Source organism: Sceloporus undulatus, chromosome 5 (genome assembly GCF_019175285.1).
Source record: "Sceloporus undulatus isolate JIND9_A2432 ecotype Alabama chromosome 5, SceUnd_v1.1, whole genome shotgun sequence".
In the NCBI taxonomy this organism is placed as follows: domain Eukaryota; kingdom Metazoa; phylum Chordata; class Lepidosauria; order Squamata; family Phrynosomatidae; genus Sceloporus; species Sceloporus undulatus.
Window position 1 is genome coordinate 151,224,467 of NC_056526.1, and position 27,003 is coordinate 151,251,469.

General features: G+C 38.3%; 1 protein-coding gene across 2 annotated transcripts in view; it reads left to right on the top strand.

Moving 5' to 3' along the window:
- SLC7A11 (solute carrier family 7 member 11) overlaps positions 1-27,003 on the top strand; it is a 71,357-nt gene that overhangs the window by 22,250 nt on the left and 22,104 nt on the right. For both annotated transcript variants that reach the window (XM_042467641.1, XM_042467642.1), the window contains 2 exons: positions 4,017-4,116; positions 4,758-4,802. In XM_042467641.1, coding sequence (XP_042323575.1) covers positions 4,017-4,116; positions 4,758-4,802 — 145 coding nt within the window. The remainder of the gene's footprint in view (positions 1-4,016; positions 4,117-4,757; positions 4,803-27,003) is intronic.

Genomic DNA, 27,003 nt, shown 5'->3' on the forward strand with positions numbered 1-27,003 from the left:
CCCATTGGATGTCTTGTGCAAAGCACACTCTATCATCCTCAGAGGAAGGCAATGGCAAACTTCCTCTGAAGAAGTCTCACCAAGAAAACCCTGTGATAGGTTTGCCTTAGGGTCACTATTAGTTGGAAAATGGCTTGATGGCACACAACATCAAATAAATAAAATGGATTGTACCATTGGTAGCAAAGAAAGTCTTAAAAATATCTTCTTCATTTCTGTTTAGGTTTTTTAATTTTTATTTTTTCACCCCACTTCTCTCTTTCATGTCATTTTTCTCCTCTTTGTCACCCCAGGGCTCATAGTTAAACTTCTCCTTTCCTTCTCTCTTTCCAGTTCTCTCTCTCTCATCCTATTTTTCATCTCCCCACTACAAGTTGTATTAACATTTATCTTCTCATTAATTCCCTGGGTCCCTTTCTTGTTTTCTTTCTCCACCATCCTGCCTCACAATTCCTGGCTAAGTGTGTTTTCCTTCCCTTCTCTTTCTCTGATTTTTTTTCACCCTCATTGTCTTTCTTCCTCCTCTTATCCACACTTCCTTGCTAAATCTCTTTTCTTTTCCTTCTTTTGCTAATTTTCTCCCTCTCATCCCTGTGTACCAGATGCACTCGTCTTCTCCTGACTTCCCTAGTACCTCTCTTATTTGCTTATCTGTGTGTTGTTATAGCATAGTTTTATTTTTCTCAGACGTACCCCAACATTCTTCCTTACAATGGAAATGTTTTTCTTCACTATATTCCAGGACCAAATGTAAAAAAATATATGATAAAAATATTTTCTCCTACAGTCTCCCTCTCCCCTTATCTTCTGTGCATGGAGTGGGGTACAAATTATAAACCTTCTTTTGATGTTTTGGAACAAACTGTATTTCCTCTTTCATTCAAGTGCACGAATTGTGGTTTGTTCAAGAACCAGCTAATTAACGAATTAAGATCAGAGAACATTTGTGTTTGGTCATTGTTCTTCAAAGCACAGTTTTCTACAATAGACATAATGGAAAAGTGAAGTTTGTACCATAGTACAAATGGGAGCTTTGAACATGCTTGCTTTGAATGCCAAGGTGAGAGAAAGGAAGGGAAGGGTGCAAAGTGAAAGCCAAAAGACTTTTTGTGACACATTCTTGTCCTGGGAAGTTTCAGTTTCTCATGATGTCTTACTGGGCCTGTTTTTTTAAAAGTTTTAAAGGGCATTTTCATTGACAAGAAGGGTTGGCCACACAGTAAAACAGACAAAGGCATACTGCTGAATGCTCTACTGTGATATATACATAATATATGCCATATAACTATTCCACTTTAACTGCTTTTGTTATGCTCTAGAAAATCCTGGGAGTTGTAGTTTGGAAAGGCACTAGAGCTTTCTAGCAGAGAATTCTAAATAACTAATGAAACGACGAATCCCAGAATGCAATAGGCTGTTGACATGGTGGTCAAAGTGGAATTAAAGTGCTATTACTGTGTGTTGTGAAAGGCCCCTAGGATAAGGTAACCATACAACCCTTGCAGTATTTGAAAAGCGATGTAACATCTTCTAAGAGTCTTCAGTAGCTTTTGATGCTAGAACTGCAATTTTTGGATTGCACACTGCAATTATGTGACTCAGCAATGCAATATGAACCACCTTTGTTAATATGACAGAAAGGCATAAACATGTCTAAGAAGTCTGCATCTAGAGACTTTCTCCCTTTTTCACATCCTCATTTGGTTTTCAGCTATTTCTACTACCCCCCCCCCCCCTTAAGATGTGAGACCTGCCCCCTTTTGCCCCCCCCCCCATGTGCACATGCTGTGTGTGCATTATTTAAATAATAGGCAAATTGTATGTAAAATGCTTTAACACACCCTGCCTCTTCCCATGCATCTGCAGCTATTTTCAACTTGAGAATTCCAGAGCACATATTGCATTTGACCTGCAAACAGTCCAGAAACTTTAAAACAGAGAAAAGCTGTCAGATCTCAGACTAAAGTCAAATTTCTTAAATCTATCTGCTGGAATACATGTAAAACACAACTCATATATACTCCTGCATTTCCACCTTATTTTATTCAACTGACCTCTTACACTTGTATGGGCTGAAGTATGTTTTAAATAATTCTTATTCCTATCCATGTTGTATCATAGCGTCAGTTTTGACACTGCAGTAGGTAAACCACTTGAGAATTTGTCTGTTTTATTAAATGAGGGTAGTAGAGAAATATCATAATTACAAAGATGTCACCAAGCCAACATGAGTATGCCCAGAATGAATTATATGGGCTTCATTAATATTATAGAGGGGCAGGTTAGTTGTTTAAACAGGATGCTTATCATTGTGAACTTTGGCATGTTATATTACTTGAGTAAAACAGACTGTCTTCATCAATAACAAATGAAAATGGAACAAAGAAATCTCAGAATTTGCTTATTGATGTTTGGCCATATGACAAAATTAGAATCTTGAGGAGCATGAAATCAACATGATCATCCTTGAGCATGGTTGCTTCCCACTAATATACTGTAACCAATTATATTGGTTAATAACAAGGAAAGCAAAATAATGTCATATGAAGAGCATATTGATAAAATATGACAGAATGTATTTGCAGCATCTAATCCCCATAGCAAAGTTTCTGACAATCGTCTGTTATATGTTATGATGGATATAGCTATGTTTCTTTGTGAAGATTTTTTTTATTTCAGCTTCTGAATGTGTATATTTGTGATGAGGAAAGGAGAATAACTGCATTCTTGACATATGCCCAGAGGGAAGGAATTGTTTGTCACTAGGTTTTCCTTTTAGCTTTTCTTAAAATTAGCGGAAGTGCTTTCAAAACAATCTTCACATGAAATTATGGCTGGAGGGTAAATATTCCAAACAATAGTGGCCAGACATGGGCACACAGTCTATTATTATGTGTAGTTATCCACCTCCTGGGCACAATTTCCAATGTATTTACTCTTATGTGCTTGTTCTAATGTTCTTGAAGTTTGCTTAAATATCAAATAGCTCCTAGTCCTGACTGCCATGTGATGTGCAAAAGACCTGCAAGGTCTGAGCTATTACCTTGTATTATAAAAATAATCCAATTATTTAGGAAAATATTAGAAATCCTTGTTCAGGAATGCTAGCTGATTATCTGGTATGTACAGATTGCTGCCAGGAAGAGAATAAACTCATTTGAAATATGGTGCTGGAGGAGAGTTCTGTGGATACCATGGACTACCAAAATGACAAATGAATGTGTCCTAGAGCAAATAAGGCCTGAACGCTCCTCTCCCTAGAAGCCAAGGTGACTAAATTGAGGCCATTGTATTTTAGACATATCATGAGATGACATGACTCATTAGAAAAGACAACTATGCTTGGCGAAGTGGGAGGCAATAGGAAAAGAGGAAGACAACACCACAGGTGTCTGAACTCAATCAAATAAGCTACAGCCCTGAGTCTGCAAGATATTAGCAGGGCTGATAGTAACAGGGTCTCTTGGAAGTCTCTCATTCATAAGGAAGCTGATTTGATGGCAATTAACAGCAACATATACAGTATAGAATTTAATTATGCTTGTGCATTGTACCTAGGCCCTCAGTATTTGTTACTTATTTATTATTACATGGCATATAGCAACCAATCTGTGACATTTAATAATAATAATAATAATAAAATTTATTTATATACCGCTATTCCAAGGATCACAGCTCAATGGAAATCAATGGTGGTAACCAATCAGATGCAATAGGCACAATAATGGGCTAGCAGATACATTGCAGGTCTGTTTTGACCTAAAATTCCCATAAGGCCCACCCTGCATGGTAATGGTAAGGGATTATGGGAGCTGTAGTTTAAAAACAGCTGAAAGACCAAAGGGTTTCCATAACTGATATATCATTCACATTCTTCTTTCATAAACATATTTTAACTGTCTGCTATATTTCAGAATGGGGGGATTGTTAATAAATTTGAAAAGTAGAAATGTAGAAACTTTGATATTCCTCATCCTTAATTATAATTATTTATTCCCTCCAAAACTGCTTTTCAGGAGAAACCCAGCACTTTAAAGATGCCTTTGTGGGGAATGCAGCCAGTGTCAAAGGATTGCCTCTTGCATTTTATTCTGGAATGTATGCCTACTCAGGCTGGTAAGTTGTTTGGTGGGCTGGGTTTATTGAAGGCTTGTTTGCCCATTAATCTAGGTCAGCAATCCTAACTTTGAGATCAGTTGGCTGGAGGAAGTCGGAGTGTGGGTAGAAGTATCCTTCAAGTGTTCCTCAGACAAACAGCTGGACAGGGTTGCCCCTACTAAGTCTATTGAAATCTAAGTGGGGAATAGATTTTCTGGGGATGGTAGGAGGAAAACAGGTGCATATCAGAAGAGGCTTTGGATCTTTTGGGATCCAAAGTTGCTCCTACCTTGTTTGTTGAATTACTTATACAAGCCCAGATACACCCCTGCCATGACTGCTATTTCAACCCTGAAGATTATCAACCCTAATATTAATAATACTAAGCTATATAGGGAGTTGTTTTCAAAGTGTGGAAAAATTACTTTTCTGGAATACAACACCACCTCAACATGGCTAATGACGACACTTGTTGGGATCTGTACTATAAAAAAGTAACTTTTCCAGTCTTTGTTCTATAAACCCTATTCAAAGGCTAACTTCTGGGCAGAGTTATTGTGAAAATAAAGTTAAGAATTGTTTTTCTTGTTGATAAATGCTGTATGAAGAAGAAGAAGAACAACAACATGTTTGTAAACTTGTACATTATGCTTTTCTAGGTTTTACCTCAATTTTGTAACTGAAGAAGTGGAGAACCCTGAAAGGTATGGGTCATGCTTTCCCAATTTTCAACAAAAAATATCTCAAATTTCCTACTGCTCCAGGGAAAAACATGTTTGTTTATTTCAAGTTATACTATTGCTCAGCTTGTGTCCCTGTTGCATACTTGATATATTTTTGAATTTGTGGCTGCTTGAAGTTTTGCTGTTTTTGACTAGAAACTGACCAGTGGTGTTGTATAACTTTCCTATGCACCAGAGGTAGAAAACAAAACACTTCTGGGCTGATTTTCCTGTTCAATATATGAGTAACTATCAGGGGGGCATCTTTCAGTGACTGTCATTGACATGTCTTTGAGTAATGTTCCAGCAGTGAATGTAGATTTTATTCCTGCCATTTTTTACTGTTTAAATGTAGATAAACTACTAATTGTATCTTGTATGGGTGTGTTGTGTGCCTTCAAGTTATTTCTGTTTTATGGCGACTTTAAGTCGAACATATCATGGGGGTTTCTTGGCAATATTTTTTTCAGAGGGCTTTTGCCATTCTCTGAAGCTGAGATAGTGTGAATTGCCCAAGGTCTCCCAGTAGGTTTCAATGGCTGAGGAGGGAATTGAAAACCTTTCTCTTGAGACTAGTGTTCAAACTACTAAACCACACTGGTTTAATGTGACCTCAGCATACTAAAAGCCCAGTTAGATAAGGCAAAGTGGAAAACATCCATATAACTGTTCTAGATAGCTGATTATTCATTTAAAAGTTACCATGTCCACTAGGACATCTGTGGGATATCAAACTGACAATATGGAAGCCAAAAGGAGATGTCAGATTTTGTTTTCCTAAGAACTGTTTCCAATAAATTTTTGAAACGCAGTTCTAAACTTTTCAAGATTACATTGTAAAACATACAACTGAAACCTGACACAAACATAATCACAGTTGGGTTATATCTCCAAATATCTCTATATTTATGTCTATATCTAGAGAGGGTGCCTTGGGTCTAACATACCAAGAAAAAGATTTCAAGAGTTGTTTGAAATTCAGGAAAGTCTCTGTATTTGTTATGTCAGTGAATGAGTCTCAAAACATTTCTGCCCCCCAGAATTTTTAATAATACAGTCTGAGACACCCCCCCCCCCCCCATTTTAACAGTTAAAACTCTAAAAACCCAAATCAAGGTAATATAGAGCCCTAAATTCCTGCTCTCTGTGGAGCAATAGTTCTGTTTTTCCTGTTTTTTTTAAAAAGCCCTTATCTAACTTAATATTACAAACACAGGTCTTTCCTTTACGATGCTCTACTCACTTGGCTAAATTAGTTCACAGCACTTAACACTAATATTACATATAAATTGCTCAGTTTATGTGGTAAATGTATTTTAAATGAGATTGCAGATATATGGAGCAGGTACATACATTATTCCCTACCCTTCCTGCCCCAAATGCTCTTGTTCATTTAAACTGGGTTGGACAGAGACAAGTGCTGTTCCTGTATTAGCTAGAGTAGTTCAATGATAGGAAGGTGATGATACATTGTTGAACAGGCTTTATGTCGTCATCAGGAAATAAATAAAAACATAACCAAGGCAAGCATAGCCCAGTGAAATCAGTGGCAAATTGGTCCATGCACAGAGAAGAGAGACTAGAAAGATGTCGGAGGTAGCTGAAGCTCAAGGTGTCTCTCTGTGGTGGGATGAGCAATCGTGTGGGTGGCCAGGGGACAAAAGTACCTCTCTTTTTAGCCGTTTACCAGCCAAACTGTCACCTGGATGTAATGCCATGTTACTTCCCTAATCACCCTTTGGCCAATGTCACTTCCTATCACCATTTTGGCCAGTATATAGCTAAAAATGGAGGCATTATATATATTTAAATGTATTATCAAAGCTTTCTGTATGGACTTTAGAATAAATCACTTAAAAATCATGTGAAGAATAAATTTTCAAATTGGGGGATTGGCAAAGGGCTTTGGGGACTCCCAAAATGGATTTTGAGGCCACACCTCCTCCATGCCCTTCTGTGACTACCAGTCAGTGAAGTGTAATAGAGATGCTGTGGCCTTCAAGTAGGAGTAAGTGAATTATATATAGGATTGTGCTGTTAGTGTGGTTAGATCATATTGTGTACACATATATTGTGTATAGTAAATATTACACTCTCTCATCAGATTTAAACCAAGCCTAAGCAACCTATCTAACTTTTATCTATGAATGCATCTGTCTAGAGCCGTATGGCTTCTCTATTTTTTTTTTAAATGAATATAACACTTGCATTTCTACATCCTTCCGTATAAATTTTATACACATAATGGCCACCATATTGCAGCTAGAAAAAAGGGAAATATGAAATAGATGACGTGAAAATAGGCAGGATGGATGCAACACTTGAAATATATGAAATCATTCCTCAGGCAGAATGAAAATGCAACTGCTGTTTCCCTATATAGAGAGCTATTGGTTACATTTCTCCATCATTTTGGGTAGAGATTGCCTTATGCACAAAAGATTTCAGGTTGCACTAAGGAGTACAGGGACAGAGAAGCATAATTCTCTCTGTATGAAAATATAAAAGTGAAAAATAATCCAGTTCTTCCTGTTTCGAATGAAATTTCATTATCATATTCAATACAAAATGAAATGGATTGGCACTTTCCATTTTAGTGGATAACACTGTTCTTGATTAGGCTGTGTTGAGCTGCCTTGTTTAACATGGATTAAGATTCACTTTCTTTGTCATTTATAATCCAATCCAGTGCTTTGCATAATGCATAGAATTGTCACCTAAGGCTGAGCCATTAGTCTCCATCACTGTATGTCCATGGTACTTTGGAATGCCACAGCCCATGTTGGAAGATTTGAATATGGTCCAAAACATACATCAGAAATAATCCAGATTCAGATTATTTTAACTGCCCTGGCTCAATGCTAGGGGATGATGGGAACTGTAGTTTTCTGAGACATTTAGCCATCTCTGTCAGAGCTCTGATGCCACAATAAACTACAATTCCCAGGCTTCCCTAGCATTGAGCCAGAGCAATTAAAGTGATCTCCAACTGGATTATTTCTGCAGTGTGTTTTGTATCTATGGTGATATCCAGACCAGTGCTTTGCGTCGGCCTGGATACATGCTAGGGTTGCCTCAGCGCGTCCTTTACAAACGCCTCAACCCTAGCACATAACCATGGCGTGGTAATGGCGGCTCCCTATCTACATGGGTGCTGCCATTACAATATCACGGCCACGCTGCCTCCAAACGGAGCGGCGCGGGCACCGCTGCAGGGCGCTTGTGGTGCCTTTTTAGCAGCACCAGAAGGAGCTCTGAAACAGAGCATTTACACGGCTGCACCAGCGATACAAAAGAGAAAGGGTCCGAGTGGTCCCTTTCTCTCTTTCCCCATCACTGTTGGGGTGTCCTTGGAGCATGAAGCCCCAAGGACACCCCTTTCCAGGCCGTGGGGAAGCAGCTTTTTGCCACGTCCCCGAGGCCTGGAAAAGTGGCGGATTGGGGCCTTAGGGGTTGCCGCTGTGGCCGCTGAGGCCCTGATCTGTCGGGGAAAGGGGCAGGTGCAGGCCACCCCAAAGGGGTGGTCTGTATCCCGCCTATGTTAATCTTCCCAGGTAGGGATGGAAATCTTATTCAAACAATGATGACACTGTGACAATATAATGCTGATCCATACACATTATACTGGTTTCTGTTAGTGGGTGAAATATTAGATGTCTTGTTGGGAATAAGCAGACATTATTGTAGGCAAAGAGAAAAAGTAGTTACCACAAGAAAACCTGATATGGATGCTGGCTTTTTCCCCTCTTGGCTTTTTTATTTATTGTACTGGATTGAAGACATAGCTGGTCTTTGTAGTTTGATCCTCATGTATGAGGTATCAGCTGCTCATTCTAATTGGATGCCATCTGCAAATTTAATAAACATGCCCTCTGTTTTATCACCTGAATTGTTTATAAAGATGTTGAACAACACTAAGGCCATGATAAAAGCTTGAAGTACCCCACTTTTCTCAAGGATGAAGAAAAATGACTGGTGAGCACTCTTGGAGTTCAGTCTGTCAATTAATTAAAAAATCTATCTAACCGATTGTCTATCACACCTTTTATCAACAGTACCATAGGAAACTTGCCAAACACCTTGCTTAAATCAAGATATACTATAATCATAGCATTCCTTTGATCTAACAACCTGTAACTCTTATCTCAATGAGATAGTCATTTTGGCAGGGTTTGATAAGCCTCTGGTGGCTCTTAGTAATCACTAGTAATTTAGTTTCTGGGCAAGGTGCCAGATGCTGTTTCCTATGCAGTTTTCTGCACAAAACATCCATGTGTGAATTTTGCACAGAACAAGTCCCAAAATTTCAGAAGCCTTCAAAATCCACAGTTTTCAAAACCTTTCTTGCAGAGGGAAGAAAAAAAAATACTAAACTTACTTGTTTCCTTCAAGAAACAAACTAACAAAGAATTATATTCCAAGCATGCTGACTTGTATATCCAGGTAGATCCATTACCCTTTATGTTTTATGTTCTTAATTTATGTTCTAGTCTGTGCAGCAGCTGAAATTGAGCTTGCTCCATCTTCAACACGACATCCCTTCAAATATTTTAAAATGGCTATCATATTACCTCTCAGTTTTCTCTCCTCCAAGTTAAATATTTCCAATTCCCTAAATTATTCCTAATAGGACTTGGTTTCCATATCCCTTACCTTCTTGGTCCCCCTCCTCTGAATACATTCTAGCTTGTCAATATCCTTTTTGAATTATAGTGCCCAAAACTGGACACAGTACTGCAGGTTCGATCTGACCAAAGCTGAGTAGAGTAGTACTATTATATCTCTTGATTTGGGCACTGCATCCACAGTATTCCCCTGATCCTTCAAGCTTACCATTCTATAAAAAAAGAGATACAATTAATCTGTCATGACATATTTTTAAGAAACCTATGTTCAATTTTAGTAATCACAGCATTCTTTGCTAAGTGATTGCTTTGATAAGACTGTCTGTGTAATGATCTACTCTAGAATCTTTCCCAGTATTGATGTCAGGTTGACTGGGTGATAGTTGTTTGAGTCCTCTTTTCTTCTCTTTTTGAAGATGGGGACAACATTTGCTTTCCTCCAGTTTGCTGGGACCTCTTTTGTTCTCCAAACATTCTCAAAGGCTATCACCAGTAGGTCTCAGATTACATCTGCAAGTTCCTTAAGTACCACTGGACGTAGTTCATCTGGCTCTGGAGACTTGAATTCATCTAGAATAACTAAGTATTATCTTACCAACTCATTACCTATGCTAGGTTGCAGTCCCCTTGCTGCATCATTTGCTCTGTTTTCACCAGGTTGAGCACTGGTTTTCATTTGAAAGAAGACTGAAATAAATAAGATGTTGAGCAGTTTTGCCTTTTCTGTGCCCCTGTGCCTTTCACCATCTTCCTCAGATAGCAGCCCTACTGTTTCAATGTAATTCCTTGTTCTGAACATAGTGCTCTACAAAGGAATGAATACTCAGAATTTTTTTTGCTAGATCCCTCCTCTGAAATATAGCTCACAGCACCTAGTATTTGTTGGCAGTTTCCCATCCAAGTACTAATCAGGGCTGACCATGCTTAGCTTTCAAGATTAGACAGGATCTGGTGTCATTAGGGTATTTATTGCCAAATTAAACTCTAAACTCTGGAAATTGAATAATGAAGTACCTTCTCAGTCCAAATAGCAAATACATTTGATATTATAATAGATTTGCTTAAACTCCACTAAAATCAATGGTAGCCTTCTTACAAGTGTTACTCATTTTTGGAGGCCTTTAATATTCAGTAACTACAGATGTAATACTTGATTATTTGAACAGGGTTGTTTTGAGACTCACAGGCATTAAGCAAACATATTGTTGTATAGCAATCTTGTTTGTTTTGCTGTAGGTGCTATAGAAGTTCACAGTGTCAGGCTGCTACAGATTATTTTTTTTTGGTACAGTGGAATTTCAAACTGAAAATTGTTGCTATGCCATGAACAGGGTCAGGTTTGTAATTCTTCAAGATGTGTAATTCGTAATATCTTGTAATCTTGTAAAGGGCGATATATGCAAATTACTGCCTGAAACAAGGAAGTGTATAATGGTTCCTTCTGTCTTGTGCTTTGCCAAAGTAAATGTTTGCTTCAAATTCAGTCACAGTTGTATGTTTCCAGGTGCACTTCACCATGTAGAAAAACTGGCAGCTGGTATTTCTATAATCAGTTCATGCTCAAACAGTGATAATTAACCTTCTGCAACATGGAGGGTGACAGTGTGCCTGAAAAGAATTATGTGGCAAGCACCTCAAAATCGTAAATCTCAGTGGTGTTGGGATATATTGAATCAGGAGATTTGGCATAGGAATAATTTAGTGAATTGTTTAAAGAATGATTTCTATATTTTTTAGCTGCCATTTTTTCCTTTTCGTATTTTACTTGGAAAAATGTATGAACCAGTGAACAGGTTGTTTTGTTCCTCTTCTCCTATTTTTCAGAGATGAAATGAGACCAACTTTTCAACCCATCACTAGGCAAAGATTTAATGCAAGCCTCCCAGATCTATAATTAATATTTTGTATATGGTGATGTTTTATTAGACATTTATAAAAGACTGCTGTCAAGCCGATCCTTTCTGTAAATTTAAAAGTTTTATTAGTGTTGAAAAGTATTTTATAAAGCAGATACAATTTGCACTTTTAGAAGTCAAGCAAATAGACTCCCACATCCCAACAATAACCCTATGGGTAAAGGTGTAACAGTTGAGCTAACCCTAAGTATATGCTGCTGTATTTTCTCTTAACATATGCTTTGCACCTTTAGCCTACCTGTTACAATAAGTATGCTAGTAATATCAGATCCTTCAATTATCTTTTATGGATGGTATGATTGTGGAAACATCCTTACAAACTGACTGTCCCTAACCTCAAAGAAAATGAATGATAGTTCCTTACAGTATGTACTGTTTTTAGTGCTGTAACTTAAAATCCATTCCTCATGCATGGAAACATGATGGCAAGCATTCATGGAAATGTATCTCCTTTGGCATTAAAGGAAGCAACTGTGCCACCCAAAAGCAATTGCCCTGCTCTTTCCTTTGTGGTAACTGGTTATCAGAAATAATCAGTTTTTCATAGTAAACATTGTCTATTCAAGAATGCAAACATAGAGGTAATCTTTATATGATCTGAGGAGAAACCAGAATATTGATTTAAATCAAAACACTAAAGCTAAATGGAGTAGACACATTGAGATTTACATAATATTGCCTTACTATTGATTCAATTGGTCTTTTCTAGTTCAGAGTAGGAACTACTCTGCCATTATTTCCCCAAAAACATTTTGGTGCGAAAGAGAAGAAAAAATGGGATGCTTTCAATTCACAAACTGAACCAAGTTTAAAGATTTAAAATTTAATAAATTATGACATTTGATTTTTAAATCAAGTCACATAAATAATCTCCCATTTTTCTATATCAGAAAAAATGTTTTGATCTACTGAATAGCTACAGTAGCTCAAAACATTAAATAGCAGGAATTAATAAAGAATCTAATCATGAAATAATTCGATGAAGTGAGTGATGAACAGACTTTGTAACAATAATTAAGTATACAGACTTTCAATTTACACAATGAAGTATAAACTTAATGAAAGCATCCATCTTGTACACATTTTAAGGCCTTTTTAAAGAGCAAGGTAACATTACATTGAGATATGAAGCTATAAATATGTTAATTTCAACACACTGCTATAAATAGTAGGTAATAGGGACTGGCCTCTAATGTTGTTGACATAAAAGGAGGAAGGTGTAAAGAAAGAAAATGATAAGACCCAAAAGCAAAATCCTTTGATACCCAGAGCAGCTAAAACCTCTAGCAATGAATTCTCAGAAATTCCTTTGATGTCAGAAAGCCCTGCTAGCATTCCTGGTGAAATGTGTGCAATGTAATTCTTTGTTTAAGCATAAGATGGGATTTTTGAAAGTTTGCAAATGTTCTGTTTCCATTTGTTAAATAAGTTTGAGGCCATCCAGGCAATCTATCATTGTTTAAAAAGTTACACTGTGCAAAGAATGTATTATTGAGATGTATAGTGTTTGTAAGCCTACTCTCAGATTGATAAATCATGTCTAGTGCCAGTTGGAATACAGAGAATGAATTGCTTTGCTATGACCTTGGGGTCTGAGATTAGTCAGTTTGTCTATTAGACTTCTCCAGTGTTCTTCTCACTTCATTTATTCCTTCTGTTCTTCAGAGTCAAGCTGCAGCAGACTTAGAGCAAGTTGCCAGGGCCTGATATCATCAGTCATTTTTGAAAAGCAAAATATCAGAATGGCCTGAATAATCTCTGTGGTTTTTTAATATCAGGTTTAAATAATCTGAGTGTCATGTTTAATTAATATACTGTCTGTTTCCGATTTATATTAATTAATGGTTGAAAGTCACAACATCTTGAGTCAATGAGAAATGGAAAGATGAAGCATAACACTGATGGTATTTCCAGACTTAAGGAAGGTGATGTTGACACAGATAAATGAGAGACGCGCAGTTTCCCAAATGTCACAGCTCTTCCAACACATTGGTGAATTCCAGTCCTTTAAAGTTTTTGGTGTGCTGCATTTTGATGCACTATCTTTCCTACTTAAATCAATAAGTCAGACGATCCTTTAAATATCAAGGCTGATAGGTCCAGCTTTGCTCACCTGGGCTGAGTGCTCTTGATAAGTGGGCAAGAATGGGAACTCTTGGGTGTTCAACAGTTTTAGAAATGACATTTACTTTGGAGCATGAATGACAGACAATATTATTTAGAAGTTTTGGAACTTGAAGGCCTAAGGAGTCTCGTTGTGACTTCTTTGAAAAGATGCAAAAAGCAACTCTGCCTCTTCAGTGCGGCACTGTGAGATGATGTGCTTCCTACAGTGCCATGAGGGGGAGAAAGATGAAGGCAGGAGTTGCATTCAGTGCTTCAGCAAGTCTTTTTAAATGTGCTTACCCTGGTGGAGGATCAGCCATTGAGTCTCCCCTTTAAGCAGTGAAATAATATGATGTGGTAGTGTAAATAAATCTTGCTAAAATATAGAGTATACTGGAATAGTAGTATAGTATAGCTATATGATAGCTTACTGTGGCCAAGCTGTACGATAGCCTATTGTGGAAAATTCAACATCACTTCATTGAAATTAATGTTATTCTAATGTTATAAAACCAATTCTATTTTCTGTGCAGGAAACATGTTTTCATAAGAAAAATGGCATTTTATGCACAGCTCTGCTATGCATTTTCCCTACCAGAATAAGTCTCTAACTGGAAATGCTCAACCATCTAGGATTCTGCTTAATGGGTTTTTTTGACATTTGAGAAATCTTTTTTTAAAACAATTTTTGGAATATTTTCCAAAGCAAACTGCTGAATACAACATGAATTATGAAATACTTGTTAACATGCAAAATTATTTTCCCTTCTCTAATCTCATGCTAAAGGAGCAAGCTATTTTCCTCTTAAAGCTGTAATAAAAAGGGCATTTCCATGCATACTGTGTTAAATATTCATGCTACCCATGAACTATCCCAAATTATACTTCTGTTTTTTAACCTCTTGTTGAGACTGCAGTATGTCCTATCCTAAGGATCACTTTGCATATCTTGTGATTAAGGTTTTTTTGTATTATTCCCCTTCACATATGCATAAAAAATACATTTGGCTCAAAGTCAATTTGTTCGTTCCTTTAAGGCCACAGTGCCAAGTAAGTGGTGCAGAAAAAGTAGAATTATATTGTAATATTTTATCTTGAGGTAATCAAGGATGACATATATTAGTCCCATAAATGCTTTCTAAACCTCATTTGCTCATGTAAATGCAAAAGGTGTCCAGCTACCTTAAAATAAAATTGAAGGGTAAGTCTGTCAGTTTTCCCTTCACTTTTATTCAATACAGCTTATGGTCTGAAAATACTTCAGTATTTTGAGATCATGACCAATATATCCAATTTTTAAAATCTGTCTATCTATATCTGTATTTATATATCACAATATAGAGCTTTCCACATAGCAGTATTAGAATTCCACCATGACCTAGAGGTAGGAGCAGTCATAAGTGCCAGCATAGTATGTCAAGCTTGCCAGACATTTGTCTACCTACAGTAGACAAATAATCTTCCTTGCATTATGTATTAGAAAGTTAAAGAGCTCCAGATGTATTAAAAATTGTTTTCACATTAAAATAGCTATTGCAGCTCTCTTCACAATAAGAAGTTGAATTTGGTGGTGTGTGAACATCTTCATGATACTCCCAGTTTCCCAAGGAGTCTCATGTACAAAGTACATGGTAATATCATGGATGGGCTAGTTAGTAATAGGTCTTAGATAGCGCAGATCTAGTGAATCAGTGACTTTCCAGATAATGTGGGGTCCAATATCCTTCAAACCTGACAAAGCTGACAAGTGGGTAAGGCATGATGGTGTCTGTAAATCAATATCTGGAGTGCCAGCCTTGATGTGGTGGATGTAGCATATACTTCTATGATTGTGTATTGTTTGAGGGCAGTTTGAAAATGCATCATAAAATAAGCCAAATGCATCCGTGTAGCATCCTGCAAAGGTATAAATTGCCTCTGGCCTCTAGTTGCATACATTCAATTGCTCCTGGCCTCCAGCAACATGGAAATTTGACTACCCCAATCCTTTTCCATCTAGAGGGCAAATGAGAATCGTTGCAGGTCTAGCACAGGTTGGCTGCAAAATACCATTTTTCAACTAGTTCAGTTGCTCCTAGTAAACATAATTAATTTAGGTATGATTAAATAGAATGCAGAAGTCTGGATTTTGGCTTAGATATTTGCCTTCGGGTCCCATTGAAATCAATGGACTTAAATTTCTATAATTATTTTAAAAATTTATTTCAGTGTATGTGTGACTAACATGCCAGGACAGACCCCACAGATTATTTAATACAGTTCTATCTGCTTGATTTATAAATATGAAAAATTAAAAGTCTGCTTTATTAAAGAATGCAATATTCTTTATCATAAAACTCAAGGAGGTCTTGGACAAAGTTTCACAATCCAGTCTTCATATGCTGCAATATATGAGCCAGAATGCCATGATATTATCACTATGATAAACAAAGCAGATTATCTTATTCAGTCAAAACAGCATGCTTATTTTTATTAATCATTGTATACTCACATAGCCGTAGTTGTGCAAGTGGAAATTCAGCAAATATGTGTTTTATAGGATTAACTTGGTCAGTAATGAAAAAAGCCCATCCTTCTTTTCAAAAGGAGTACTCAAGAATCTTTTTGCCTAGCCAGTTTGGCAGGTGTTCTAACACTGCCAGTATTAATGATCTGTTTTCATTTGCATTAAAGACCTCTATCTTTAGAAGTTTATAATTTACCAATAAATTCCATCTGCAAGTTGACATCTGAGCTTTAATTGGCTTTTTAAAAGACCAAAGGATATGAGGCAATTGGTTTGGAAAAAAAATGATTTCAAAGTTATTTCAAAATGTTCATGCTCTCCCTCAATGTAATGCAGCATTTAGAATGATCCAAACCACACACCCTTTTGAGATTAAACAATTCAAGTTTTTAGATGGTAGTAAAACACCGTGTCTTCCAAATTCTTCTTACGATATATGTTCTATATGAATAAACACTATTAACAGTCAGTGCTGATGTATAGTTGATCAATGTCAGGATGTGGGCTGTGAGAAGTTCAACATAACCAGAATCAATACATAGTTAATTATAACCAAGGAATGCATCTGTATGAGCCAACAGTTTAGCGGGTTAACCTATAACACAAGACCTGTTGAAAACGAACTAGGAACAGATGGATAGAAAAACTGCCTGCAGATGAAATGGGACTGGGAAGGTGAATGTGTAGGTCTAAAGACAGAACAGGGTGTCTACCATTGTTATGGCTCACCATAGCCAGTTACTAGCATGGTGAACATTTTGAGAGGGTCTGAGAGTAGGCAGCAATGTGTGAACTGGTGGAAAACAAACAGTGTATTGTTGACACTGAGTATAAATCAGAGGAATGGGTCAGACAAAATGGAAGCTGGCATGGGGTTTTAGAAGGCAGCAGGACCTTTTAAAGGGAGAAGCGGTCAGTATGAGATCAGTGGAGGTTGGGCATGGAATATTTCACTGTTTCTTCCCAAAACAACTAGTAGTTTCAGTAGTTTTCTTCCTGCTGTGAGAATTTTTTTAAAAGGCTATTGGCATTTTGAGATTTATTATATGAAAAATTCACACATAGATGTTTTGCAGAGAAGACAACATTTTCTGTGTGGAAAATAATATTTCAGTTCATATGGAGGGGTCCTAGTTCTAGGGGTTTCTGGATGAGACTGATGATCTGGTTCCATTTCAGTCTGGCTTCAGGCCTGGTTATGGGACAGAGACAACTTTGCTCACCTTGGTGGGTGGCCTACACTGGGAATTAGAGGGGGGGCATGTGTCCCTGTTTGTTCTGTTGGACCTCTCAGCAGCATCTGTTATCCTTCTGAGCAGCCTCTCTGAGATGGGATTTGGAGGCACTGTTTTGCAGTGGCTCCATTCTTTCCTGGTGAGTAAACCCAGAAGGTGGTGTCAGGGGACTCCTGTTTGACTCCTTGGCCATTGGCCTGTGGGATCTCATAGGGCTTTGTTTTGTCCCCACTCTATTTAACATGTACTTGAAGAAGATAGGAAAGGTTGTCTGAAATTTTGGGGTCAATTGTCACCAGTATGCTGATGACACCCATCTCTACCTCTCCTTTACACTGCAATGCAAGGAAACTGTCTCTGTTCTAAACCAGACGTGGATTGGGTGAGAGTGAACAAGTAGAAACTCAGTCTAGACAAGACAGAGATCAGTCACAGCCTGGTGTACTTCTGGATTCAACTCTGAACATGGATGCACATGTTTGTATGTTGGCCTGGAGTAGTTGCACCATTATAGCTAGAGTGCCAGCTGCACTCATTCTTTGGGATGTCTGGCTTGGCTGCAGTGACACATGCTTTAGTTATATCTACGTTGGATTACTGTAATGCTGTCTAGGTGGAATTGCCTTTGAAGAGTGTTTGGAAATTTCAACTGGTCCAAAGAGCTGCAGCCAGATTGCTTTCTTAATATGGTTTAATAATGGTACAAGTAACCTGGGGAAATGGTAGAATCTCCCCATTGGAGATCTTAAAGCAGAGGCTGGTCAGAACAGCTATATGTTGGGGATTTCTAATACTGGATATCCTAGTATAAACAGGGGTTGGATTAATGTTTATAAAACTGATCCCGAGACTATTATCCTTACCCTCTTATTTTAAAGCAAAGTATTTTCATTTAGGAATTGTGGGTGAGAGCTATACCTGTTATAGGATTAATGTGGGTAGGCAAAGCCTGCACTGTGTGAGATCCATCCATATCAGTGGTTCCCAATTTGGTCCTCCAGATGTTTCATACTTCAGCTCCCAGAATTCCAGACTCTTGGGAAAGCTGACTGGGGTTTCTTGGAGTTGAAGTGCAAAATATCTGGAGGACTAAAGTTTGGGAACCACTTACCTGTAGCCTAAAAACTGTGCATGGTGGTTTGTCATAGGAGTTTATCACACGGAGGTCCTTCCATGTGCTAAACGTCACAAAAGCACCCCCCAGATGTCACGCAAGCGCCATGGGTGTGGTTCCCCCATGGTGCTATGGAAGTGGAATCATGGCTCCCACTCTGTTCCTGTGATGCACTCGTAACTGGAGGAGCCTCCTGGAGCGCTTTTCTTATTAACGGTTTATCCCATTAATAAGAAAAGTGCTCCAGGAGGCTCTCCCAGTTATGAGTGCATGACGGGAATGGAGCAGGAGCTGTGATTCCACCTCCGTAGCACCATGGGGAATCACATCCATGGCGCTTGCGTGATGTTTAGCACCGGAAGGACCTCATGTGATAAACTCCATAGACTCAATATATCTGTGTAGCAAGGATGGTGGTGGTGATTATAGGTATCTGACAGGCTACAAGACAAGAGTGATGGAACGAAATGAATTTAAGCACAATCCCATGCCACATTTATTCAGAAGTATGTTTAATGGGAATTATTCCTGCTAGTATGACATAATGTCCAGAGATATCATAGAACAGTAGTTCTCAACCTTTGGTCCTCAGCTGCTTTGGACTTTGGACTCCTAGGAGCACTAGCCTACATTGAGGGATTCTGGGAGCAGAAGTGAAAAACAACTGGAGATCAAAGGTCAGGAAACCTTGGCTTAGAATTTAAAAATATTTTTGTGCTTGTGTTCATTTTTATTTAAATAAGGAATGCAAAGGGAATATGAGGCTAGTAAAGAGGTGTGCCATGTTTCAGTTATATGTTTCATTTCAAACAGATATGCACAGTGCAGGGAATAGAATTGTACAGTTGACTTTGAAATATTTACACTTTTTTGTTTTAAATGTTGAGTATTGCTTAAGGAGTTGCAATAGAAGGCGCCTGTGATAATTTATGTGAAAGCACAGATGGAAGTGCCAATGGCAGCAACAGTAATTACATCAGATTGGCTAAACCAGATGGGCAAGTTAGATGGGGGCAATTAGCAATATGAAACAAGGATATTGAGGAAAAGTAGTGTGTGTGTATAAAATGACTGCCCATTTGCTAAAATGTGTAAATTTACCGTATATTTGTCTGCATATTTTGAAGGAGTTAGATATGAATCTCCTTTGCAGTCTACATGAACTAGTTATTTTTTTCCTCATGCATTATATGCCTCTACAGAAAGGCAGAGATCTTATTCACTGCATGGTGGTAGCTGAGAACCTTATTGCATGAGAAAAGTGGAAATGGAGTCAGAGAGCAGTAGCTTTCTCCATGCCTTACCACATGATTTTGTAGCACTTCAGTTCTCTTTTTGTGGGAGGCAATTGTAAAAGAAAACTTTTTTTATTGCTGGAAAAAAAAAACCCTGTTCAACAAAAGACGTGCTTTTAGGACCAACTCCCATGGGAAGAGAACTAAAGCACTATGATATCAGGCGGTTTAGGAACAGGGAAAGCCACTACTCTCCAGCTCCATTTCTGCTTTGTTTTCTCATGCAGTAAGGGTTTGAATGGGACTCATTTTTCAGGTGCACAGCCTTACCGTTCTAAAGAAAACTTGACTGTTCTGCCTATATGATTATGTCAGTCCAGCAATATATGATGATATCAAGGGTTTCCCCATGGCCAGTGTGGCAAAGTGGTTTGAGTGTTGGACTATGTCTCTGGAGACCAGGGTTCAAAGGTCACCCAGTGGGTTTCATGATTTAGCAGGGTATTATTCACTTGGTCAAGTCACATGCTCTCAGCCTCAGGGGAAAGCAACTTGACAAAAACCCTGTGATAGGGTTGCCTTAGGGTCACAATAAATCAGAAATGACTTGAAGCACATGACACACACAATAACACACGTTGCTGTGTGGAAGGCATCACAGAAGTTGTAGATTTTAGAGATGGGGAGAAATTAGTTTAATTCACATGCTGCTGAAGTGTCTGTAATTTTACACTTTCAAACCAGCTATTCTTTAAAATTTGCATTTCAGTGAACTTTGCAATGGAATTCTCCAACCAAAAAGTGCATTGATCAATGTATATATCAAGTCAATAACATCTAAAAATGTATTATGCTTGAAAAATTGTGTATATCAGGCAAAATTGTTCACAGAAATGCACTTCTTAAGAGAAACATGCACAGAAATGTGCAAAACTGAATTTAAAATTTGGAAAAAAAAGGTTTGAGATGAATCAAGCCTGTCTCTCTGTATTTGTGCTTTCATATCATCTGCCAGTTTATGGTGACCTGATTAATTTAATAGGATTTTCTTAGAAAGCCCTGGTGGCACAGTGGTTAAATGCTAGTTAAGTTTGATTCCAGAGGGCTCTTAGGTTGATTCAGCCTTCTATCCTTATGTGGGTCAGTAAAATGAGTACCCAGCTTGTTGGGGACAATTGGCTTAGATGTTGTAACCTACTTAGAGTGTGCTTAGTTCACTATGAAGCAGTATAGAAATGTAAATGCTATTGCTAAATTGCCTTGCTATTAGGCAAGGAATACTCCAAGGTGGTTTTGCCAGTTCCTTCTTCCAAAATATAGCCTACAACACTTAGTATTCATTGGCAATCTCCCATCCAAGTACTAACTAGGCTTGACTCAGCTTAGGTTGCAAGATCAGACAGGATCTAGTGCCTATGTATTCTGTATTTGAAAAGAAAAAGAAAGAAACTGAGGAAAACTGAAATCGACTTATCTATCAATACCTGAAAGTCTTATAACATTTACATAACTTTTGCTACATCAACTTGTCCACCACTCAGTCACTATATAATTCAAATAGGAATGTTGAGACATTTGTGAGATAGTCCTGGATCTCTAAAATAAAGTTGGAAAGGTAGAAGCTGAATAATAACCATCTCATGTTTGCCTGCCTGCCCACCCATCCAACCACCGGGCTTGTAAGATAAAACAAAGAAGCTTAGCTATTTAAAACATGTAAAAGTAACTTTACTTACAATAGGTTGTGTATAATCAAATAGTATTCTAATAGAGGAGAGAGAAAGAAGAGAAAATGGCTGCAGTTCAGCATGGGGTATGAAGAAAGAGGGTGTAGTAAAATAAGCTAACAGGGTGTCATAGGGGCAGCTCAATGTCGCTGCTTTTCTCACTGGATTAGGGCTGTGGCAATTGCACCCATGGTCCCGATCTGGCCTTTCTGCAGTGCAAAAAGAAGACACAAAAAGTGGTTCCTTTTTGAACTATGGAAAGTGCACCCTAGCCGTGGCAGCGGCTGCTTTTTGGCATTTCTTTGATGCAGTGCACTTAAATGCTGTGCCAACAGAGTGCTGTGATGTGCCCCCGCTGTGTGGTTGGGTGAACAGCATGACGCCTGTGTGGAGGTAGTGTGGGGGTAGCTGGCATGTGTACATCATGCCCCCATGCCACCCCTACACTGGTGTATAATGCCAGTCTGTAGATGTCTGTAGGAGCCCTGGTGGCACAGTGGTTAAATGCCTGTACTGCAGCCACTCACCCACATACCATAAGTTTGCATGTTCAGTACCAGCAAAAGGGCTCAAGCTCAACTCAGCCTTGCATCTTTCCAAGGTCGCAAAAATGAGTACCCAGATTGTTGGGAGCAATTAGCTTACACTTTGTAAACCGTCTAGGTAGTGTTTAAGTGCACTAATAAACAGTATAGAAATATACTTGTTATTGCTATTGCTATGTTCATAGTAATGCTAATCAGCAATTTATGTAAACAGGCATTCAAAAGTTGCCACTAACAGAAAATTGTATGGCTCTCTAGATGCCATTGAACTGCAAATGCTAACATTCCTCACCATTGGCTAAGGCTGGTGGAAAACGCATTCAGCATTCAGCAACATCTGGAGAACCACATAATTCCCAACCTTGATGTAATTCTACCTAGGAAAACTTAATAAATTATATGAGGCCTCATACTGCAAAAATGAACATTTGGGAGGTAGACAGACTATACTGTAACTCTCAACTTTATGTCTTTGTTTTCCTGCTCTTCTCTTTTGATTTTAGCATTCCTTTCCTGCACATTTTGTGGGAAATGCCATGTCTGTGCAGAGAGTCATTTGCTGTAATATCTTACCATGGGAATCAGGAATTATCTCAACTGCAGCTTTAAGGCATTAGTAATCTCAGTCACTGGAGGGTACTTTTTGAAAAACCTATCTGATTTTTTTGAATTGATTTTCTGAGAAAAGAGCCCAAAAGCACTTTAAAATCAGATGACTTCCTAACCCTCTGTTTGCAGCTTCAAATGCATTGTCTCAGTATTTCAGTGTACAAATTACAGGAGTGTAGGTTCTCTTTGACAGATAGGTTGCCTTTGTATAGCTATCAGTGACACAGGCTGAGTTGATATGCCTGTCAGGGTTGTAATGTCACTATGCCAATCTCCTGTCCCTATTCAGTGTGTGAATTGTTGGATATAATAATTTTTCAGTCCAGATTTATTTGTTTCAGCCAAAGTTAATACGTGATTAGAACTTTTCTAGAAACATGGTAATTAGAAGCATGCAATTTTGCCAGTAGAAAATCACTGGATTGAGTTTCATTGTGTTCATTTATCCAAATAACAGTCAATGCCTGGGCATCCACACAGTTTACTGTGCTTTGGCTAATGGAGATGCAAAAGTGCTTCCTTTCTTATTTTGATTTGAAAGCATGCAAATCAATTAATCAATAAAATCTCTTTTTATAAATTGGAACAATAGGGTGATCTTTAACTGCTCAGGGCAGAGTTGTCGATTTGTACTCTGGACCAGAGTCAGCAAGCAGCATCATTAGGGAATTGCTGTGTCCATACAGTCCTGGAAGAACTAATGTATGCCCTTGGGTCTCTTTAATTCCCCACCCCCGCCAATGTGCCGGGTTCCTTTCTTTATTTTTCACCATACTCTGTGCATTGAATTGCTCCAGGGCCTCGTAAACAAAAATAGCCACCTTCACAAAAAGTGGCAGTCCCATCTGCCACTCCCCTCCCATTCTGGGAGAAATCAGATTCTGAGACAAAGTTTATCAGGTAGGAGTCTTTCCAAAACAGCTGTCTCCTGTAGGGCTCCATAAAACTAAATGTGGAAGCCTAGCATTGCAGAAGATAGCACTTCGCTCAGTTCTGGACCTGGTCTCCCTCCAGTCTAAGGGCCTTTTTTGTTCAAGGATGTGCTCCACTGACCTTTTGTCTGATGTATTCTAATATTTAAAGATATAACCAAATTTTTCAACTGCTAGGAGCAGTTTCACCAATCAATTTCTTCCCATGTGTCAGTTCTGATCTGATGCTTGATAGGATTTTTCCAAAAGGGGCAAGTAGAAGGCTTACTGCAATGTCATACAAACCTATTATGTTTTTATTGTCACATGTCTCATTTTCTGTAGCAGAAATATCTGATGAATTTTTTGTGGGGGCAAAGATTGGACTGCAAAGAAAAAAATGTTAGTCCTAGTTTGATAATATCAATTTCAAAAAGAGAGCTCAGTACTAATTCTTGGGTTTTGTACAGCTGCACTGAATTCCTGCAGTGCAGTGGCATCATATTTTATCATCTGAATGCCCATGGCCATACTGATCTCTTTCCCGTAAACAGTGAAGGCTAAATTTCTTTTTCAGCTATGCTGAGCCAATTGAAGATAAATGGTTTTTGCCTTGGCTGTTGTGAAAATCCTCTGGAACCTTTTCTTTTCTTGATAATTCTTAAAACTGAACTGTGGAATCCCTCGATTCCCTAATATAGAATTGGACTAAACATAAATTACAGAATTTCCTGACATAAAAAGAAGTTTAAAAAAAATCCAAAACCAAGTATGATAATATAAAATAAAAATACCACAATGGCTAATCAGAAATAACAGTACTTTTTGGTGGAATATTATTCCCTATGGATTATTTGGGAGACTTTTATCTGACATGTGTGTGGATTAAAGAAATGCTAATGAGAAAATAGGAGGTTTGCAGCTGTGAAGAACACAGTTTAGGTACAGATGATATATAACACCTTTTGGTTAATTCCGGTTGGTGATTTCAGAAGTTTCTAGTATTATAATGGGCCCTTGGTATCTGATGGGGTTTGGTTCCAGGACCTCCATGGATATCAAAATCCATGGATGCTCAAGTCCCATTTATATACAATGGCATAATGAAATGGTGCTCTTTATATAAAATGACAAAATTAAGATTTCCTTTTTGGAAGTGGGAGAGGGGGTGTTTTCAGATTGTAGTTGGATGAATCTGTGGATATGGAGGGCTGACTGTAATATTACGTTTTCTTCTCTGGAGATTATGTATGCATTGATGTTTAGCAAGCTAGGAAAGTGAGAAAATGTTAACTGGGATAAATATCACCACTACCATGTCTATTTTCCATTCCTTTTAATTTAAAGCTTGGAAATATCATAGAAATATCCCATTAGTAAAACTCTACCTCTTATTAAATTTATAGACTTGAGTCTTTGACAGGTCTGATATACTGGTTAAAACATATAATTTCACTGCCATGCTATAGAGCTTCAAATAGTTGTCCTCTAGGCACAAAGGAGGATCTGCTTTTTATTCTTTCAAAGATTCATAGAAAAGGACATTATGGTACATGTACCTTATTATATAAAACATGAGAATACCTGCCTCTGTTGAATCAAATTTGTTGCTTCTAAGAGCAAGGCAGTGTGGTTCACGAGTTGGGCAAGAATGGGCTCCAAAAGCAGATAATTACTTTTACAATGCTAGTGTTTCTACTTTTCAAAGAGTATCCAAACAGTTCAGATGCAGCTCAAGAAAAACTCATTCTATATCCAGATACATGTTTTGGGAACCCATTTAGAGTGTCAGCCCTAAACTGAGGGCATTGCTCCCTAATAAGAATTCTGCCTTTCAATGAAACTTTCTTCCAGTCCCCAAATTTCTAGCAATGCAGAAAGTGAGACATGAAAAATAGTTCTACTCTTCTATCTCCTGAGCTTTTATGTTACTGCAATGCTAGAAATATGAAGATCGACGGAAAATTTCATTGGATGGGGCAGAATTCTTATTTGAGGTAATACATTTATTTTGCTCTTCCTTCCCACAGATACATACTTTTGATATGCAAGGGCCTTCAAACCTTTGGAGCAAGCACCAATAAAAAGTACAGGAGTCTATTCTTCCCATGCCTCTGTTCACAGTGATGGGATACAGACTGCCCCTTTCCCTGACGGATTGGGGCCTGAGCTGCCACAGCAGCAGCCCCGGAGGCCCCTATCCGCTGCTTTTCCAAGCCTCGGGGAAGCAGCAAAATGCCGCTTCCCCACAGCCTGGAAAGGGGTGTCCTTGGGGCTTTATACCCCAAGGACACCCCGACAGCAATGGGGAAAGAGAGAAAGGGGCCGCTTGGCCCCTTTCTCTTTTGTATCGCTGGCGCAGCTGTGTAAAGGCTGCGCCAGCGATGTGCAGCGTGAAAGGAGCTCCGTTTCAGAGCTCCTTCCTGCGCCGCTGAAAGGGCGCCATAGGCACCCTGCAGCAGTGCCAGGACATAACAGCCATGCCGCGTCGTTTGGATGTGACGTGGCCGTTACATCAAAATGGCGGTGCCCATGTAGACAGGGTGCTGCCATTTTGACATCCTGGCAATGTATTAAGATTGCGGGGCGTATATAAGCAATACCCCGAGGCAACCCTAGTACGTCGCCAGGATGTGCTAAAAGGCTCATCTGTGCAGGGCCTATGTTTGTGATATGAAGAAAATCTACTTTTCTTCACTTTTTCAATGACCCTCTTCCTTATCTTTCTGCTCTCTAATGTTAATTAAATAACAGTGGCCTTTTTTATATATGGGGTTTTTCTCAGGGACATGAATACTCTGTAACTAAATACTGATTTCTATTTTATTCTTTAAATTCTCATTTGTAGTGGTCTGATGAGTAAACATGCACCATCATGTGAAAACTGTCACAGGTTCTGGACATAATGTATATTATTATGAGTTAGTGGACTCTAGGTGGCAGGCTCTCCCTTCAAATCCAGCTTTGGTTTGTGCAGCATAGAAACTAGCTCCAAACGTACAGTGGGCTTTTGGTATCTACTGAGGTTTGGTTCCAGGACCCAATCCATGGATGCTGAAGTCCCTCTATATACAATGGTGTAGTAAAATGGGATCCTTGACATAAAATGGCAAAAATCAAAATTTGCTTTTTGGAAAAAAATGTTCTGGAATATTTTCAAGCCATGGATGGTTGAATCTGTGGATGCAGAATCTGTTGATACAGTGATCTGACTGTATAAACATGCTCATCACTGAAGTGTTTGCAATGTAAAGATGTACAGTAAATTGGATTGATTAATTGAATCAACTGCTGAATAGGATTTCAGCATTTATATAAAGACAATTGATGCTGGATTCAGGCTAAAATATTGATCATTATTTTGGTATTATACTTAAATAGTCTAATACTCAGCTGTTTTATTAATGCTCATTGTGTCCACCTATTTTAAGATATACTGTTTATCAGAGTTGGGCAACTTTAGTGAGTTTTTGGGCTATTTTCATGTCCCTTAGGTTAGTCATGTTACTGAAAATTGCCAAACTGCTGAAAAATCATATCCTGTTTTGAAACAAAATTTCAGTGGCAATGTTTTCTTTTTAATAAAAGTGGACAGTTTGTACATGTTTTTTATAAAGATTGTTGTGCTCAGTGTATAGTTTGGTTATTAGCAAT